General features: G+C 39.3%; 1 protein-coding gene across 1 annotated transcript in view; it reads right to left on the bottom strand.

The window, feature by feature from the left end:
• LOC139740608 (procollagen-lysine,2-oxoglutarate 5-dioxygenase 1-like) overlaps positions 1-19,534 on the bottom strand; it is a 65,051-nt gene that overhangs the window by 40,538 nt on the left and 4,979 nt on the right. Inside the window, exons 3-11 of the mRNA XM_071651194.1 lie at positions 19,225-19,361; positions 13,096-13,210; positions 11,160-11,315; positions 9,540-9,603; positions 8,628-8,725; positions 7,140-7,241; positions 4,634-4,765; positions 3,191-3,312; positions 1,941-2,042 (exon numbers count right to left, since the gene is read on the bottom strand). Of these exons, the coding sequence (XP_071507295.1) occupies positions 1,941-2,042; positions 3,191-3,312; positions 4,634-4,765; positions 7,140-7,241; positions 8,628-8,725; positions 9,540-9,603; positions 11,160-11,315; positions 13,096-13,210; positions 19,225-19,361 (1,028 nt within the window). The remainder of the gene's footprint in view (positions 1-1,940; positions 2,043-3,190; positions 3,313-4,633; positions 4,766-7,139; positions 7,242-8,627; positions 8,726-9,539; positions 9,604-11,159; positions 11,316-13,095; positions 13,211-19,224; positions 19,362-19,534) is intronic.

Here is a 19,534-nt window from a genome sequence, read left to right on the forward strand (position 1 = left end):
GATATCCAAAAAAGTGATCCTAATAAAGTAGACAGGCCAAAACTTTTATTAGAATCTCTTTGTTTTTCCTTCTTTTTAAGATATCTCAGTGATTTCAAAATCAATTTTTATCATCTAAACTTTTGATTTTCCTAAGAATTGTATGTTCTTTAACATTTCACAGAGTGTTTTGAAAATTCTCGCAAAACGTTACAAGCTGAATCCTCACCTCAACCAGTACTGTACAGTCCCTTTCATGGAAGAAATGTACGTGTGCACATCACATTCGTGTTGGGATCTGAGTTAATGTTTTCTCATGTTGCTGAATTCATGAACAGCATCTGACTCACAAAATTCATGAAAAATATAAACCTTGCAAAATATATCTGGCATAAACAGTATACAGATGACACTGAAGTGTCTCTATAAACTACAAAAATAACCAAACAAACTCCTCCCAAGCAGCTTCTCAATTCTTATGGTCGGATACATGTCATTCCCCAGCATGCCTGAAGTGAAAACAAACACCTCGCTTGTAGGGTACAGGTGCGGAGATTGCCTCAGGTGTGAACAGAACAAATGCTTGCACAATTTTTTTAGGCCTACTTTTGCATTGTTAATGATTATGTGGTGATACAGATGGTACACTACAGCTTCAGCATTCAAAATCCTCAATATACATGTACTACTCTCGTCCAAAATTATGCTAAAAACATTTCCTATGGCTATCAGAAATGTTAAGATGGCTCATATAAGACAGGTTACACGGAACTTCAAAGTCAATTACAATATCGTTTGGAAGAAAAGCATGCTATTTTCATCTGAAAAATACACCAGTCGTAGGTTTGTCTTCACTCCAGCTTACGCTAAATACATGTACCACCTGAAGATGTCTGATCATAACAATAGAAGAAATGAGACGTACACCTTTACAACTAACATGGCTGGCAACATGCACACATCAAAATCAGGTGAGTTCTAAAATGAGCTGTTGAGCTACAAGGCAATCTGAAAATGAAATATTTTCTTACAGACATTAGGACACGCATCATTCTTGCTATCTTGCAAAGAATGTGAATAGGTAGTTTTTCAAACAATTCTCACAAATGTGCTTGGGAATGTACTAAAACAAGGATGACACTTGACAAAGTCTCCCTTGTTTTATAACATCTTACATAATTTTTTTTTCATTACAGATATTCTGGGGGGAAGAAAAAGGCAAAAACAAAACAATTTGTGTAAAATGCAGAACATGGCATAGATGCATAATACTAACACTGGAAGGCCAAGTAAGGACAAGGGATGCATTGACAACATGTAATTATCACACTACCTGGATGAATCAAAATTTACATCGACATACTGTAAAACACAATATCTTTGCTGCATGAAATTGAAGCCGATGGCCTTTATCGTGGCATGAATTTTTCACAGGTTGCTTCTAATATTCAATGCATATAGGCCCGAATTCACGAAGGTGGTACATATGAAACCATGGTTTAAACCATGGACAAAAACCATGGAGCGCCAAGTGTCGCACCGAATATTTCGTTACGAAATTGGTCATTTCGTCGACGAAATGTTCATTTAGTTAAAAAATGTCATTTCGTTACAAAATAATCATTTCATCGATGAAATGACTGATTTCGTAATGAAATATTCCATGCGACACTTGGCGCTCCATGGTTTCATTTGTACCACCTTCGTGAATTCGGGCCATAGTGTAGACAAGAACTTTTGTGTGCATTTTAATTATGCAAATCTTGGGTCTCACGAAATTCGCGAAATCCAAATGCATGCGAACATGCCTCGTTTTACAGTAAAGGGATGACATGAGTTGATATGGGAAGTGGTGGATAAACTTTGTTTGGCTTGTCATGCTTACAGTCAGTGCAAATACCCGGATATGTACACCTCATACTAGCTTTGAGTAGCATTGTAGAAAGAAGAGAGTCACAGACCTGTTCATTTCCATGAGAATCATCAAGACTTGTGGGTTTGTGAGCTGGACATCGGCATCAACGGAGAAATAATACTGGCACTCCAGGGCTATGCAGTGATCCCTATGTGGTGGAGAAAAGATAGGAGGATACATACATTGTTAGACTGTGGAAGTGTGGAAAGCTATTAAAGGGGGTTTGACTCAGTGGGAAGAGCTCCCACAGATTCCCCTGCGGGTCAATACTGGGAAACTGCAAACTGCTTTACATACTGACTCAAATATCATCATGTATTTATGGAAGAGCTGTATTAACAACAACAACAACAATAACAAATTCTTCCAAGTCTTATCAAAGGTAACAGGAGAATTTGGTTAAATTGAACAATTTATAAAATTTTCTTCAGTCACCAATCCACAACTCCCCTTGTTCATTTGAAAATTATGTCATTCAGCTGTTTCTGTCTGAAAAATATCTGGAATGTTGGTCCAGTTTACGTAGTAAAAGGCTATAAATACTGGAGCATAATTGGTTGGTTAAGAAGAAAATTTTGCAGTGTACGCAGTCCCACTCTACTGCCCTTCTGTTAGTTGTAATACTGTGTATTATTACAACCGTGAGCAAGTGCACCTGTTTTTGCTCACTTAACAGTGAACGCGCAAGTGACTCGCCAATCTAAGCCTTTAGAAATTAGAGCCATTATTTGATATACCACCAAGCCTAATCAAGAAAACCACCTTATGGCTCTTCTACTTTTAAGAAAAGCATGCAAGGATGACCTCCTGTACACTTTTTTTGTTAGCACAAATTTTGCTGTAACTGTGTATCAACCCCACCTCCTATTTTAAGTTTCTTCCTGTCGCCAAAGTAAAATAGCTCTTCATCTCTAGCAAGACTTCACAGTCTCTACTGCAGCAGGTATTGAAAGAGTAGGGGGTTCAAAAGAATCTAAGTTGATCGTATACAATGTAAGACCAGTTGAACTTGAAATCATAGTTTGCTGTGTGTGTCTTCAAAAGTACTCTTACTTCTTTAATGAAAATGAAGATTCTGGAGGCTTTTTAAAGCAGCCGTTGATGTACATGATGAAAATTAAAGACAAAGACGTCTTTCTCTGAATTTTGAGAACAATATGAAATGGATTCTGAAAGGTTAATAAAACCGAACAGGGAAATCATTGGCAAGCCATAACCTCAAGTTGAAAGTAACTTTTAAGATTGCCTCAAATTCTTTTTGAACACCCAGGAGTACAGTCACTACGGTTGACTTACAGGCCACGATTTCTCCCTTCAGCATCACTCAGCTGCTCTGCTGGACGGATGATCTTGACGCTATTGAACAGTGGCCCAATATCTTCGCGGAACTTCTCAATCCTACGATAATGGAACATGGCCTGCAGACAGAACAGTATACATGTGCATTTCAGGTGACAATACATCATTGGGCCTTGATGGGTCAATAAGGATATATCGATTGACAAATCTTCTACAAACACATTTCAATATCAGTGTACTGTTAGACAGCAAAAAAATCCTACACTCGAATCTTATTGATATGAGATTGTGCAGGAGAACACAATTTCCAAATTACAGTCAAACCTGTCTATAGCGGCCACCCAAGGGATACGGAAAAAGTGGCCGTTATAGACAGGTGATCCAACTTTGTGTGCATTGCCTACATGTACATGTATCATCGTTGTATCCATCTACAAATACTTACATGTACATGTATGTGTGTACGTATGCACACGTGTGTATCATGCATAGAACAATGCCGGTGTTTATGAAATTGTCGCACAGTAGTATACATGTAGCATGTGCACAGTCATGAAGAAAGCTTAACACTAGTGCATTATTGTGACTGAATAAGTGATGAATGCAGCGGTAGCGATCACTGAACGCTGCCCAGGAATGACTGGCACGGCTAAAAAGCAGAAAAACACGCTGAATTATCGGCTCGGCTATGGCTCCATCGGGTTTTTGGCCGCTATAGACAGGTTAAAATCTACCGCGGGAAACAAAATTTGTGGCCGCTGGCCGCGTTAGACAGGTGGCCGCTATACACAGGGTCTTTAACATGGCTTTTCTCTCGGGGGGATTTTTCAGTGGCCGCTGTAGACAGGTGGCCGCTATAGAGAGGTGGCCGCTAAGGCAGGTTTAACTGTATAACAGCATTTCTATGGTGACAGAGAGAAGATCTTTCCTCTTTCCTTGCTTTATTATGAAAACAATCACTGTTTAAAGCTAATCAGTCGAAGCTCTATAGCAGTTGCCATACCTCATAATCTTATATGGCTACTGCCTGTTGGTCTACAAAATGTACAGCAGTCTTTAGAAATATGAGCTTCCAAGAATCATTACCCATTCAAACTAATAACAGCTGTGTAGAGTTGTCTTTGTAGCTGCAGCTGATAGTGAGAGATCAAATCTTCCAAGTCTAGTGGATATGACACCTGCCTAGCAATCAGGAGATAGTTCATTTGAGTCCAACCCGACAATTATTTCCCATGATTTTCTTTTATCATGGCTACTACTAAAACACTGAATAAATCAGTATTTTATTTACATCAATGTAGACCAATTTGTCAGTTGCAATCATTATCTGTTCATTTTTCCACAATTGGGGGGGGGGGGGGGGGGGGTGGGAGTAGGAGGGAAAAGTCCAAATCCAGAGGTCTCCCTGCCTTTCTGGAGTCCAGCCTCGTGTCTACCCACCCTGTTGTGAATGAAGAGATCGATGCGGCTTTTTGGATAGTTGATCTCTACGATGTGCTGGAGGAATTCATCAAAGAACGGTGTGGGGACGCTGACAAAGACGGCCACCATAACCATTGGATAGTCCTCCACCTGTTTGAATGGTAGAAGAAATCCATGTTTCATAATAATAACTACCAATGTCCATATGTGACCCTACATCACAAAACTCACAAAATGTTGCCAGACATTGATTTTTAGTTAAGGGCAGATTCTGAAAGAGCAGACTCTAAGCTTTAAAATGAACTTTCCTATTAAACTTATCTGAATAATGGAAAGAAAGCACACACTCTTGACAAGTGTGAACCGAGAAATATTCAATCACTTAATCTTTACTGAACCATGCTAGCTGTGCGATGAATGGGACAAAAAACAGGATGTAAACCACTGGAGCAACAGAAATGAAGGAATTATCAGATAAAGTTGAAATTTAGAACGATTTATTAACACATTCTGTCCATGATTAATGCCATTTTTCAAAGCAGTAGCGTTATACCTTCAAAAGTTATAAGACTTGAAAGTGAAGAGTGTGCAAAGGAATATCAAGAAATGAAAAGGGGCCTCTAAGCTACGTGTACAAGGGTATACCTGATCTCACTGCTCTACAAAAAATGTGGAAAAACTGCTGAAAATGCACTTTCCCATTTATCTTAAGTTACGAAACTTAAGAATAATGTAGAAGAAGGTTAGTTCTTTGAGAAATATTGAAAACTTAATATTGACTTAGTTGACCCGTTTCACCTTTTTTGAGTCCTCACGTAAAATCAAAGGGTGCGACTTTTTGTTCGTTTTGTGGTGCATGGTCACATATAGTCCATAAAGACATAGTACATTCGTCTCTACACACTCAAGGAAAAGAAAGGCTACAGTAGAATACACTATTGCAACAGTACCATGCTTCACGTTTGCTTTAAGTGTAAAAAGATGCATTTTCAGGCAGATTTGACATTCTTTATGTTGGCATTTAGGGTTAGATTCCGAGATAAATTATTCAACAAAGTGGAGGAGTTATATCCAATGTTCATTCTACATGAAGTCTGGTTCTTCTGTGCTTGAAACACAAATACTGTAAAAGTGGTTCCTTTCGGGTACAGATACTTTCTTGGTTTCCATCGGTGCCGACTTTTTTCGCGTGTGTTTAAATTCGCGGCCTGCAAAAACTGTTTTATTTTACACAAGGCAACCCAAACTATATTCCAATTATTCTTTTATTTATCAAATAAAAATCAAAGTCAAATGCAGGCTTACCGGAAATCCTGTCTTATCGAGTACCTACATTACGCGGTATTGCTGTGTGTGTGTTGACCATCAATACACTCATGCGCGGAATCTTTGTGTGTGCATGTGCGTGATAGCGTCGTAACAAGCGGCGAGTTCAAAACATATCCTTGTGTGGTTAAATTTGCGCGACTTTTCAAAACATTTTCGTGTGATGTTAAATTCCCGGTTCAACCTCAAAGCGTGAAAAGCACGAAAATAAAACCACCGGGAAAGAAACCACTTTTACAGTAAAGTCTTTGGTCCAATTACAGAAAGGCTTGTCAGTGCAATACATACTTTTCACTCTGCTCTAATGTCCCTCTGACTGTTGTTTATCACATTCATTCATTCAGCATCCATAACTGATAGTAATCATCACAAAATATTTAATATATTCTATGCTGTATAGTATACAATACGCACCTCACTGTTTATTTAATATGCTTTCTACCAAATGATACCAAGCACTTTACACTCAAAAATTACTAATTGGGAATATCAAAACGACAAAATTTTACTCTTTCTTTTCAGGCAAACTATTAAATGGTCCAGAATGTCCCTTTAATTGACTTTTGCTCTCTTTTCATTATTGCCAAGTGAGATCACTCTCGCCCTGGACTTTGAGTCTCCTTCAGGTCATGTGACTTGTGATTCCTTGCTTTTCTCTTGTCATCTACACATATGTCACAAAAAACATATCTACATCCACAAACACATCTCTCGCCCCAAGATTCATTAACACGCAGTTTGAACAAAATTGGTTTTTACTAATGAATGAATTATGAGATTGATTGCACAGTACTCGTTGAAATGCATTAAAAAAATTCATGTTACAACCCAACATCATATTAAAGTGGGATTATTCTATTTGAAAATGTCCATACTGTGTGCAGCGGCCCAAATGTAACAATAAGTTACTACATTCCAAGTGCTACAGAATATCATTGATATGTGCAATACCTGGTCCAGTCAAATGCCTGGACTGACTTGGTTAAACTGATAGATGTGATGAAAACATTTTTACAAGAAACAAACCCATTGCCTAGTACATGTATGTCTGTGTGTGGTAACAGCATTTTACCTTTGCCTGAAACTGAGTGTTCTGAAGAAAAATGGGGGGGGGGGGAATGAAACTTATTGGGGTTGAGATGATGAGTAACTGAACGGATTGATTTTAATTTTGACCCTTTGAGAGCTAAAACCTTACCGTCAGTCCATTGAAACTGAATTTGTTGGACATACATCGGATACAACCAGCATCCCAAGTCCATTGGTTTGGTACATAGTTGGTAAGATGATTTAGTGCCACCTGGGAAGAAAAGGCATGGACAGAATGGTATTATTACAGACAGGGGACTTACATGTATATTCCACTCCTACCAGAACAGAAAAGTCACGCAGGAGTGAGCTACTGTATAAGCTATCATTTTTGCATACAGATATTTTTGCGAATGAGGTCACAGATATTTTTGCAAGATTGTTGTTTCTGCGATTTTGATACTGATGCTATCATACATTGCAAAGTGCACTAAATGCCTGTCCGTTCGAGATATTTTTGCATGTTGTGAAATTTGCAGTCAAACATGATTTGCAAAATTCAGGAAAATAAAACCATCGCATAAATAACAGCTTCCCTACAATACTTCAAGGCACATTTCCAAAATGGTTGTCCTTCGATCAATCTGCTTTATATTTCTTGGTTGGGACATAAAACACTAGTCTTCTCATATCAACTTATTTTAAATATCTTATCGTCTATTTCACAGAATGAAAACAGCACAGGGAATACATCAATGTTGGCATGAATAATCTTTAGAAAATAAACTAATTTCTAGAAATTACAGACTGTTTTGCCACGAGAAAACACAATGATGAATTCCAAACATGCACATTTTGACAGATACATGTATGGGATCAGTTATCGTAATCTGATGATTGAACAGTTAAAAGTCTGACCAACAAAAATGTGGTATCAAACTGTTTGGTAGACATCACACACAAGAAGTCCTGGAAAATTAATACCAATTATAAGCATTTCCTACTCAAAAGACTATACAGGGAGGAGAGGTGCTGAGAGGTCCCTGCCTCCAGCCTAATTAGGGTCAAGGATGGATTTACAAGAATCATCAATAAAGTTGCCAATGGTCAATCAGGATGACTCTGTGTCTGCTTGAGGCTTTTGTGGACTCTGTGTCTGCTTGAGGCTTTTAAAGTAACTGTTCCTAATTAAAAGAGCTCAAAAGTAGTCTCCCATACACTACACAAAGTTCAATACATGGGCTAACATGGGCCAAGCATCTGTATGCATACATCAAAGATACTCTTATTCTAAATGTCCCTGATTTAATGGTGGTGGCTATTATTTCTCTTTCATGTCTCAAGAGGTCTCAATCATTTCTTGGTCTTCTTTAAACTGCAAAACATGTGATTCCAATTGATGAATGAAAAATAATACTAGACAAAGAATTTCTCGACAGAATAAGATTGAAATCTTTAAGGGTTTCTGTGGGGGTTGAACGTTTAGTAGTAGAAGGCTTCATCGCTCACAACGTATTCTTTCTTGGATATGTACGCTGCCCTGATCACACACATCAAGTCCTTTTCAGGGCCAAATAATCAAAATACCCAAGAAAGAATATGTGGGGCACCATGAACTTGTCTTCTAGTACTAAAGAATGAGATTGCTAGGAGTCACCTTTGCCCAGCCATTGCCATGAAGCAGGGAGGGAACTGTGTTGTACTTGGTGTTGTGGAGAAGGCTGTTTCTTCCCTCAAATCTTGGTTTGACATCATCTAAAAACAAATTTTTTGACATTACAGAAAGGCTCATGAGGTACATGTAATAAAAACACTCACAAACTACATGTGTATTAACATGAATATTTAAAGGGAACATGCTTGCTATCAAAATGACATCATAGAACCAAGACAACATCACAAACTGGTTGTGAAGACAGCCAAAAATATCATTAGCTAAGAACCAGAAGGGTACTATCTTGTTCTAAGATTTGAGCGTATTTCAAGTAAAAATGAAACAATCAGTTTTCATGAAACAAAACATTTTATTTGATCAAAAGCAGGTAGATTTATAAGCATTATTCCAAATACACAATAAAATAGCATGCTTGCGGTTTTAATTTCTAACCCATTGAAGACAAGTTCACAGTATACTTCGGTAGGTGTCTATGGGAAATGTGTGTTGTATCAAAATCAGCCTGTCCTCAACGGGTTCACATGTTACTGAAAACAAAAATAATCTACTTCAATTGACACCAAAATGTACAGCAGATCAAGTTCTATAATATGATACCAGTAACTCAATACCCCCTAAAATTGCAATAAATTTCTTCTGCTTCTCAGTCGACGATACTTGCTAAGGTAAAAAGGCTGATTTAATCATGGATTGAAATTAATAGAATATAAAGAGAAGAAGACTTGAAAAGACCTTTGACTTCACAGGTGATTATTGGACTTATGCAAGGTCGACTAAAGCAAGGTTGACTGGACTGCATTACCGCATAAAAGGTACTAATTAAACATCTCTTACCATCATCTGAAAGCGACTCTGTTTTTGATTGAACTTCACCACATTTCTCAATATATTTACCTTTTGCACCATTCAAATTTTGGAAAATCCTTGCTTGGTTGTCCAACATGATCTTCCACGTTTCCTGAAAAGGTGATGGGGAGGTTCTATGCAGTTATGCAGAATTATCATAATCATCAGAACTCTCATGAATGTCACTGTGATGTCAGGACCTTTGTGCTTTTATATCTCTGATCATATGCACCAATCACACTCATCTTTGCTTAAATAAATGAATAAATAAAATAAGGAGACAAAACAAAAACAAATGAAGAGTTTGTTTGCAAAAACCGATAAGTCCATTTTTGAAGATTTTGAAGTACGGCCTCTGTCATAAAGTACAAAATAATACCTTTTAAATGATATATTGGTCACTACATATAAAGGTATATTTTTGAAGTTATGGTCAAAAGAAGCAAAAATTTTCTTATTATTCTCTTCATTTTTCTTGACCTTTAATCGCAAATATCTCCATTTGGCAAATATGGACTTATCGGTTTTTGCAAACAAACTCTTCAAATATATAAAGTCAAAATCATGAGGGTGGAAACTTTTTCACTTTGTATAGTGAGCAGAAGGGAGATATTGCATCATATTTTATACACCACTGGAATGTCCACATTCAGATGCATATAATATAAAACAGAGAGAATGACAAAGTACAAGCTAATGCCTCTTTTCCATGAGATCTCAAGTACAACATACACATCTATTCATCAGAACAAGTCAGAGACTTTGCTAGTCTCATTCAACAGGCTTTTGGACATTGACCTTGCCCTGTTTAAGCCTGGAGACAATTATTTAAAGTGCACTGCCTGAAGACTATGTTCCATAGAACACTTCTTGGTGTGTTTAGGGAATTTCCAAAGTGTTAATTTACTTAACTCTCTTTGAATATAATATGTGACCAATTAGCACAATTTGCTGACAAAGTTTTATACCCTGAAGAAAGGAAAAATGCAAAATCAAGTAATCTTTGATACATAAAAGCTCAAATTGAGATCAGACTTGAAATTTAAAGTTCATCTAAATTCTAACGAAATATGATACAACTGGAACAAAATTTCAAATTCTCCATGAAGCATGTTACATGTACTACAGTGCAAACATAGATTGTAACTTAGTTTGCTTCGATCTTACATCTCCTGCATGTCTGAGTACACCCAAATTCTTTGACAGGTTTTCTATACACCGTTTATTCTCATGGCTAGCCTTCTCGCTAATTCTGGGGTAGATGTTTCTACTTTAATACAAATACAGCAGAATAGAATATGTATCATTGATAATGAGTTTTAGATTTATATCAAAATCATGAAATTGATGTTGATGGACTTAATCAGGCTTTCACAGTGGCAGGTCACATATCTCCCATTTTTCTGTTATAAAAACTGGTAAATGCAAACATTTGTTCAATACATTATGCATTATACACACTCAGGAACTCAAATTCAGAATATGTCTAAGATCCATTCTCAAAATTATATAATACAATTTTATATACAATTTTATTAGAAATAAATAATACATCTGGTGCTTTAATTGAAGTATTGAACAAATTCAAGGCAGCATATAAGATGTATGTCGAGGTGAAGAATTCTACAGATCAGGAGTAAGGTGCCTGTTACAAGTTAGTTTTCTTACCCTTTCATTTAAGAAGAGGTGTGTGAAGAACAGCTGGTCATCTCCCAGGTCTTCTATTGGTTGGTAGGTGACGGCCCGGTACATGTATGGTGCATAGCCCATGTAGAGACCTGAACACAGATACGGGTAGCCACTGGACACTGGTGGGTAAGCCGTCTACACAGGAAAGGCAAAAAATGAGAAAAATGATGTGACCAAAAAAAAAATAATAATAATAAATAAATAAAATAAATAAAAAAGGGTGATTTCAATTTGGGTGCTTGTGCTATCTCAATGGAAGCACCAGCATCCAATTCCAAACTTCTAATCAGTACAGTGTAAGCAGGTTGACCTAAAAATCATGACTTAGTTGCTGTTGCTACTACAGGACCTACTGCTGTATGGGACTCTATAATTCCTGCATGAATCCATGACGGTGTATAGATGATGGTAGCGTTGGGGTGCACAATTGCGATGGGTATTGCTTTACACAGTTATCAAACCATCAGCGCTGTAGCTTAATTTTAAGAAATTGTTTTGGGGACAACACCAGTACCAGCACTAACTACTGTGCAAGAAAAGTCTGATAGATCACATTATTCAATTTCATTTGACACAGAACAATTTTGTGTGTGTATTTTAATACAAACACACACAAACATATGTACCTACAAAGTGTACATGTATCTATCTACTGTATCTGCATATCGTATGTAATTCAGGTTATCTTGCATAATTTTTCTATATGACAACTTGGAAAACAAGGAAAAGTAGAAATTACGCGGTGCATAATATATGTCCCCGCCGGAAGTAGCATTTAGTAGCAAAATGTACAATATAGGTAAAAAATCAAGGTCAAAGGTCAAAGAAGTCAAAGGTCAAAATTCTGTGAAGAAGTTTTGAAGCCCTCACCTATTGCCATCACATAAAGTAAACAGAATCAAAATCGGGTTAGAAATGGCGAAGGAGTAGCATTTTGTAGCCAATGTACAATATAGGTCAAAAATCAAGGTCAGAGGTCAAAGAAGTCAAAGGTCAAAATTCTGTGAAGAAGTTTTGAAGCCCTCACCTAGCACCATCACATAAAGCAAACGGAAGTGAAATCGGGTTAGAAATGGCGAAGGAGTAGCATTTTGTAGCAAAATGTACAATACAGGTCAAAAATCAAGGTCAAAGGTCAAAGTAGTCAAAGGTCAAAATTCTGTGTAGAAGTTTTGAAGCCCTCACCTAGCACCATCACATAAAGCAAACGGAATCGAAATCGGGTTAGAAATGGCGAAGGAGTAGCATTTTGTAGCAAAATGTACAATATAGGTCAAAAATCAAGGTCAAAGGTCAAAGAAGCCAAAGGTCAAAATTCTGTGTAGAAGTTTTGAAGCCCTCACCTAGTGCCATCACATAAAGCAAACGGAATCGAAATCGGGTTAGAAATGGCAAAGGAGTAGCATTTTGTAGCAAAATGTACAATATAGGTATAATCAAGGTCAAAGGTCAAAGAAGTCAAAGGTCAAAATTCTGTGTACAAGTTTTGAAGCCCTCACCTAGTGCCATCACATAAAGCAAACGGAATCGAAATCGGGTTAAAAATGGCGAAGGAGTAGCATTTTGAAGCAAAATGTGCAATATAGGTCAAAGGTCAAGGTCAAAGGTCACAACTGAAAAACAGAATCGAAATTGGCTCATAAATGACAGAGAAGTAGCAAATTGAACATTTTGATCACACACGGACGCACGGACGGACAGACAGACGGACAGACGGACACACGGACACACACACGTACGGAGCCCGTTTCATAGTCCCCTGCTCGAACTCGTTCGGCGGGGACAAAAACTAGATTAGAAACACCAATACATGATTATGCAATTTTTTCTTGGAATCAAAACATTCGAATCAAAGCCAATCATGATCATATCCAATCACAGCCAAACACAGCCAATCAAAAGCCAGAATACTCACTGCCAGAGACTTGTCAGGCCACAGGTAGTTTTCTGCAGAGAACAGCAGGTTCGACTTGAATGTCTTAAATTTTTTGAGTATCTCGTCAGCATCTGAGAGGAAAACAACATCATAGCTACAAAAGCAAAGAAAGACAGGAAAAGAAACAGAAAAAAAAAATTGTTAAGGTTTGTCCCAATAGCGTTAATTGGTTTTAGTTACCAATTCAAACGTCATAAACACTGTCACAGACTTTTACAATGAAAAGTTTGAATAAGAAATATACTTTACAGTAACTCACAATCCCGCACCTCCCTCCCTCACCGATGGTTTGCTAGTCCCAATCAGGTAACTGTCCTAGAAGAGTAACAAAGTATGAATTTAATATTGCAAAGACGCATATAGAGATACTGTGCAAATCAAGGCAAAGTCAAGAAAGAGAACCACACCAACTTTGCAGCAACAGCTAGCCATACAGAAGTTGGTCAGTCTGAGTGTAACTCACCTAAACTTCTTCAGGACTCCTTCCAAATTTGTATATTTTTTCTTGAAAATGAGTATTTCGGCGGTAACATTTGAATGTGGGGATCCAAATTTTGAAACTATGAAACACGAAATCATGCAAATCAAAAGGGTCTATCCTTTACCATCCTGCTTGTAGTCAGTAATGACACAGCGACATTCTCGCACAACTCTGTTTCAATACACAGGGACTACCACACAGTATAGTCAAACCTGTCTATAGCGGCCACCCAAGGGAGATGGAAAAAGTGGCTGTTATAGACAGGTGGCCGCTGTAGACAGGTTATCTAACTTTGTGTCCATTGCCTACATGCACATGTATCATTGTTGTATCGTTACATGTACATCTACGTGTGTATGTATGCACATGTGTGTTTCATGCATCTAACCATGCTGGTGTATGACATTGGGTCTTTGGCCGCTATAGACAGGTTAAAATCTACCGCGGGAAACAAAATTTGTGGCCGCTGGCCGTGTTAGACAGGTGGTCGCTATACACAACGTCTTTCACAGAGTTTTTCTCTCGGGGGATTTTTCAGTGGCCGCCATAGACAGGTGGCTGCTAAGGCAGGTTTGACTGTAAGTGTAAGATAAGATTTGCTACATTGCATGAAAATATATCAATTATTAAGAGACTGGGGTCTTGTACTCACCGGAGTACCTCAAGTTCATCATCCACACATTGAATATTGCAAACTTGGGGCAGGGGGGTGAGGGCAGTTTTTGAGAGCTGGAGGCATGGTGTCCATTTGAATAATTATTCCATCACATATGGTAAAAACTATCTGCCAAGAAAAGACTTATTTAAGCTCTATCACTTTTGATTCTAGAGAATATGTTTGATTCTAGAGAATATGTGTCTGTGTGTGCGCCCTTGCTGGCGACCCCTCTTTTGACTCCTCCAATTTGTTGGCTTTTTGCATTGTCTGCTGTGATTTGTGAGTTTGTGAGTGCTTCTAGTTGACCAGTTTGATACCTGGATACCACTGGACATCTATCTGATTGATATGGAATTTCATCTCCTCAGAAATTGTAGAGTCAATTTCTCAGCTTGTGATACTATTTCACTTTTACTTGCCTGCCTGTTCCATATGTGCTTCTTCATGTCTTGTTCTGAAGTTCATGGGCTTTAGCTGGGTGCTTCTTCTGTGCAACCAACCGGAATCACACACAATAGGATGACATACAGTGTCTATTGTGTAGCTTCTTCTTAGTACCACCAATGTCAATAGCTCTGCCAAAGTGAACTCTCCCCAGGAATGCCACTTATTCAGTACAGCACAAGTGAACTGAAGTCAATATGGAATGGTATGAGCTTTAACCAATGCATGTTAGCTGCTTCTACTTATGGAAAATTGAAGACCTTGGGAATACACAAGAGGCGCAATGGTCACAGGGGCCGCCGTGGTGGTAAGAAGAAGCAGATTATTGAGAGTGAATCCATAGCTATGAAGAGTTCAACTCTTCCTGTAGTTGTGCATGCTCTCTTTACTCTTGGTCTGATTAACTGTCAATCAGCATGCAATAAATCTGATTTAATTAAGGATAATCTGATAGACCATGATATTGATGTTCTACCATTGACTGAAACTTGGTTCAAGTCAGGCGAGCCCCAGAGCGCAGCGAGAGTAACTCCTTCTGGATACAGACTGCTTCATGTCCCTCGGAAGTATCGCAGGGGTGGAGGTGTAGGTCTTTTGTACAAATCAAGTCTGTGCTCAAAAGCAGTAAGAACCAGCATTCAACCTAAATCATTTGAGCTTATGGAAACTGATTTGTCACATGGTACTGCAAGGATTAAGGTAATTGGGGTCTACCGTCCACCACCATCACGTAAGAACTGTTGTACGTTTACTGAGATCATCCATGAGTTCTCAGTTTTGTTAGATAGACATTCCTTGTTCACTGGGAAATTGTTCATTCTTGGTGACTTTAATAACATCCACTGGGAAAACCAACAATCCAATGACACTAGAGCTTTCCAGAGATTTCTCCTAGATCATAATCTGCAGCAGATTGTGGATGAGCCTACTCACGAGTCAGGTCACATTTTAGATCTGATCATCACCCATATTGATGTGGAAGGCATAAATTCAGTACGTATCCAGGATTCGATATCAGATCACAGCTCTGTCCACTGTCTCCTCCAACTCGAGAAACCCAAGCCTGCGAAGAAGAAGATCACCTACCGCAAGTTGAAGACTATTGATTCGACTCAGCTTAGGTTCGACCTGAAACATTCCGGTCTGTTCTCTAACACCTGTGGTGCCGTGAATGACTCAGTCCATCAGTATAATGTGGTTCTCAGGGAATTGTTGGACAAACATGCTCCTGAAAAGACATGTGTAGTTGTGGAACAGCCGGCTGTCCCCTGGCACAGTGAGGTTATCGCTACTGCAAAACGCACGCGGCGACAGCTTGAACGCCGATGGAGGCAAACTTGTGCCCCATCTGATAAACAACTCTTCAAAGAGCAGAGAAATTGAGTCAAGCAGTTGTTCATGTGTGCTAAAGCTGCCTACTACAATAAACTAATAGTTGATTGTGGATCTGACCAAAAAGCACTCTAAGCCATCATCAACAAGCTTCTGTACAGAAAGACAGAATCAGCTGTGGCACTAGGGCATCATTCCTCTCCTGGTCGCGTAGCCTCAAAATACTCAAGGTACTTTATTGGTAAGATTGAGTCTATAAGATGCAATCTACAGTCGAACATGTCTTTTACTGTAGAGCCAGAGTCAGACAGTGATACAACCTCAAGTGATGAACATCTTACTACACTCGCGCCCACAACTCCGGCAGAAATACAGAGAGTTATCCGCAGCTCTCCTGCCAAGTCATGCTCCCTGGATCCAATCCCAACCTCAATTGTGAAAGAGAGTTATGAACTAATGGCCGTTCTTATCTCCAGGATAATCAATGCTTCCTTACAGGAAGGAATGTTTCCAGATGAGCTGAAGCTCACCCATGTCACTCCTGTACTTATGAAGACACCCTTAGATCCGGATAAGATGAGCAGCTATCGACCTATATCTAATTTGCCGTTCCTTGCCAAAGTCCTCGAGAAAGTACAATGTAGTTGCTGAAAGACTAATGTCACATCTCCAGGTCTACAAACTCTATGAGCCAATGCAGTCTGCTTGTAAGAGACACCACAGCGTAGAGACAGCCCTTCTGAAAATAGCTGATGACATCTTGCGAGCAGTTGACAACAAGAAAGCAGCCATTGTACTTCTCTTGGATTTGTCAGCTGCATTTGACACAATTGATCACAAAGTCCTCATCCACAGGCTGCAGCAGGATTTCAAAGTTGGCGCCACTGCCCTTCAATGGTTCAGATCTTATCTCCATCGCCAAAGACACTCTGTGAACCTCAATGGAACTCTGTCAGAGGAGGCCTTCCTGACCTGTGGCATCCCACAAGGTTCAGTCCTCGGACCATTACTCTTTACACTATACACTTCCCCCCTTGGGAACATAGCACGTCAGCATGGTTTAGAAGCCCACTTCTATGCAGATGACACTCAACTTTATGTGACATTCGATCCAAGAGTGGCAGCTGAAGAAACAGCAGCAGCTACAAGGATGACTGAATGCCTGTCAGATATCCGACAATGGATGGTGAAGAACTTCATGAAACTCAATGACGACAAGACTGAATGCCTCATCATATCTTCTCCACAAATGAGAAACAAGACTGTCTCCATGGATTTTCAGGTCGGTGATGTGTCTGTCTCTCCTGCAGATAACGTCCGTAACCTTGGGGTCTACTTTGACCAGTCTATGAGGATGGATAGGCATGTTTCGCAGGTATGCCAGACTGCTTACTTCCAGCTTCGTAGCATCGCAGCTATTAGACCTCTGCTCACAAGGATAGCAGCAGAAAGCATCATTCATTCAATCATAACATCAAGACTGGATTTTTGTAACAGTCTTCTAGCTGGCCTTCCATCTGCAACCTTGAACAGACTTCAAGCAGTACAGAATGCAGCAGCACGCTTGCTCACCAGGCTGAGGAAGTATGATCACATTACCCCTGTCCTGGCTGAGCTGCATTGGCTTCCCATCAAGAACAGAATTGATTTCAAGATCTTACTGCTCACTTTTAAGGCCATTCATGGTCTGGCCCCAGGATACCTGTCTTCCCTAAAATTGAGCGACGGCAGTCTCGCCCTGGCCTTCGTTCATCTGGCCTTACTCTCCAGGTGCCCATCACACATCTCAAGGGATACGGAGACCGGGCATTTTCCTCTATTACTCCTCGCCTATGGAACTCCCTCCCATCTTTCCTTCGTGAAATTGACAAACTGGATCACTTCAAAGCCTCACTCAAGACTCACCTTTTTCACCAGACATTTAATTGCTAACTGTCTTGGAGGAGTCTGCGCCTTTGAATGTTTCTATGACAGATATATGGCGCCATACAAATGCTGTGGATCATCATCATCATGTATTTTCTAATAACGGTATTCCTTTAATTTGGGAAGTATGGGCCCCTTCATGTGCTGTTTTTTGCACACTTCTTTATATCAGTGCATTATTATTTTCTTGATTCCGGCTATTTGCAAAATCTCCAAAAATAAACTCCTGCAATTTTTTTTTTTTTTTTTTTTTTTTGCACGCACAGTACCGGGTGTCTATTCTCATACAGTGGACTCCCATTTTAACGAAGTGCTCATGACCGCACTTTCCTTTGTTACACCGAATCTTGTCATGTATAGCCAAACAAATGTAACCCTGCACCACAAAACGAACAAAAAGTCGCCAGACATGGATTTTTAGTTAAGGTCAGATTCTGAAGTAACAGACTCTAAGCTTTAAAATGATACAAAACTCAATCCAAATGGCCTCTCCTAACCTATCTAAATATTAGAAAGAAAATGCACACCCTGGATAGGTGTGAACTGAGAAAAGAGGCTCTCAGAACAGGGTCTATTCAAGCGTTTAATCTTTATCAAGCCGCGCTAGCTGTGCGATGAATGGAACAAATAACAGGATGATAACCAAAAGAGCAACAACAATGAAGGGATTAACAAATTAAGCTGACATTGTGCATGCCCTATCAACACATTCTGTTCATGATAAATGCCAACTTTCACGGCAGTAGGGTTACCCCTTCTAAAGATATTGGAGTTGAAAGTGATGAGCATGGACTGGGTTTTAAGAAATGAAAAGACGACTCCTTGCGAAACACCTAATCACACTATTCCACTAAAAAGTGTTCCAGAATAACTGCTGATAACCCAATTTCCTTTTCGTTTTATGATCCCAAACTTTAGTATGATGTAGAAGAAGACTTGCCCTTTCAGAAAATATGAAAAAGTCAAGATTGGCCAGGTTGACCTATTTCACCTATTTTCCTCTCTCACACATAATCAGTGCGTGCCACTTTTTGTTCGTTTTGTGATGCACGGTCACAAATAAAACAACTGAGAACATACTAGAGCTGATAATGTTGGGGTCTAAATTTTTCCTCCTTACTTGTAACCAGAATTGTGTTTCAATCTAACTGTGTTCACTATAACGGGAGTGCACTGTATTTCTTGAATAAAGAAGGCAGACAAATCCCAGACCTCCATAAGGCCCTGGTGATGATGAGAATGATTCCATCTCCTTCTCCCTCCTCACCTGTCAGTGAACAATATGACCAGGTCCTCCTGGTCCTTATACTTGACAAGTTCCTCCCTCAACAGGTTGACCTTCCACCCGCCTCCAGGACTGGTGGCAATGTCTCCACCCTGCCACTCCTCATTCATGCCAAGCACCTGCAGGTTGGAAGTGTGTGTGTGTGTGTGGGGGGGGGGGGGGGGGATTATTGTTACTAATACACAGAGGCCCGAATTCTCATAGGTGGAATAACTTTATTACACCCTTATTCCGCCGATTTATTACGTCTCTTATGCAAATCAGGCCCTCGTGACGTAAAATGATGCGATTT

Source organism: Diadema antillarum, unplaced genomic scaffold (genome assembly GCF_040938485.1).
Source record: "Diadema antillarum isolate AM-2024a unplaced genomic scaffold, OU_Dant_1.0 seq00000867_RagTag, whole genome shotgun sequence".
Lineage (NCBI taxonomy): Eukaryota > Metazoa > Echinodermata > Echinoidea > Diadematoida > Diadematidae > Diadema > Diadema antillarum.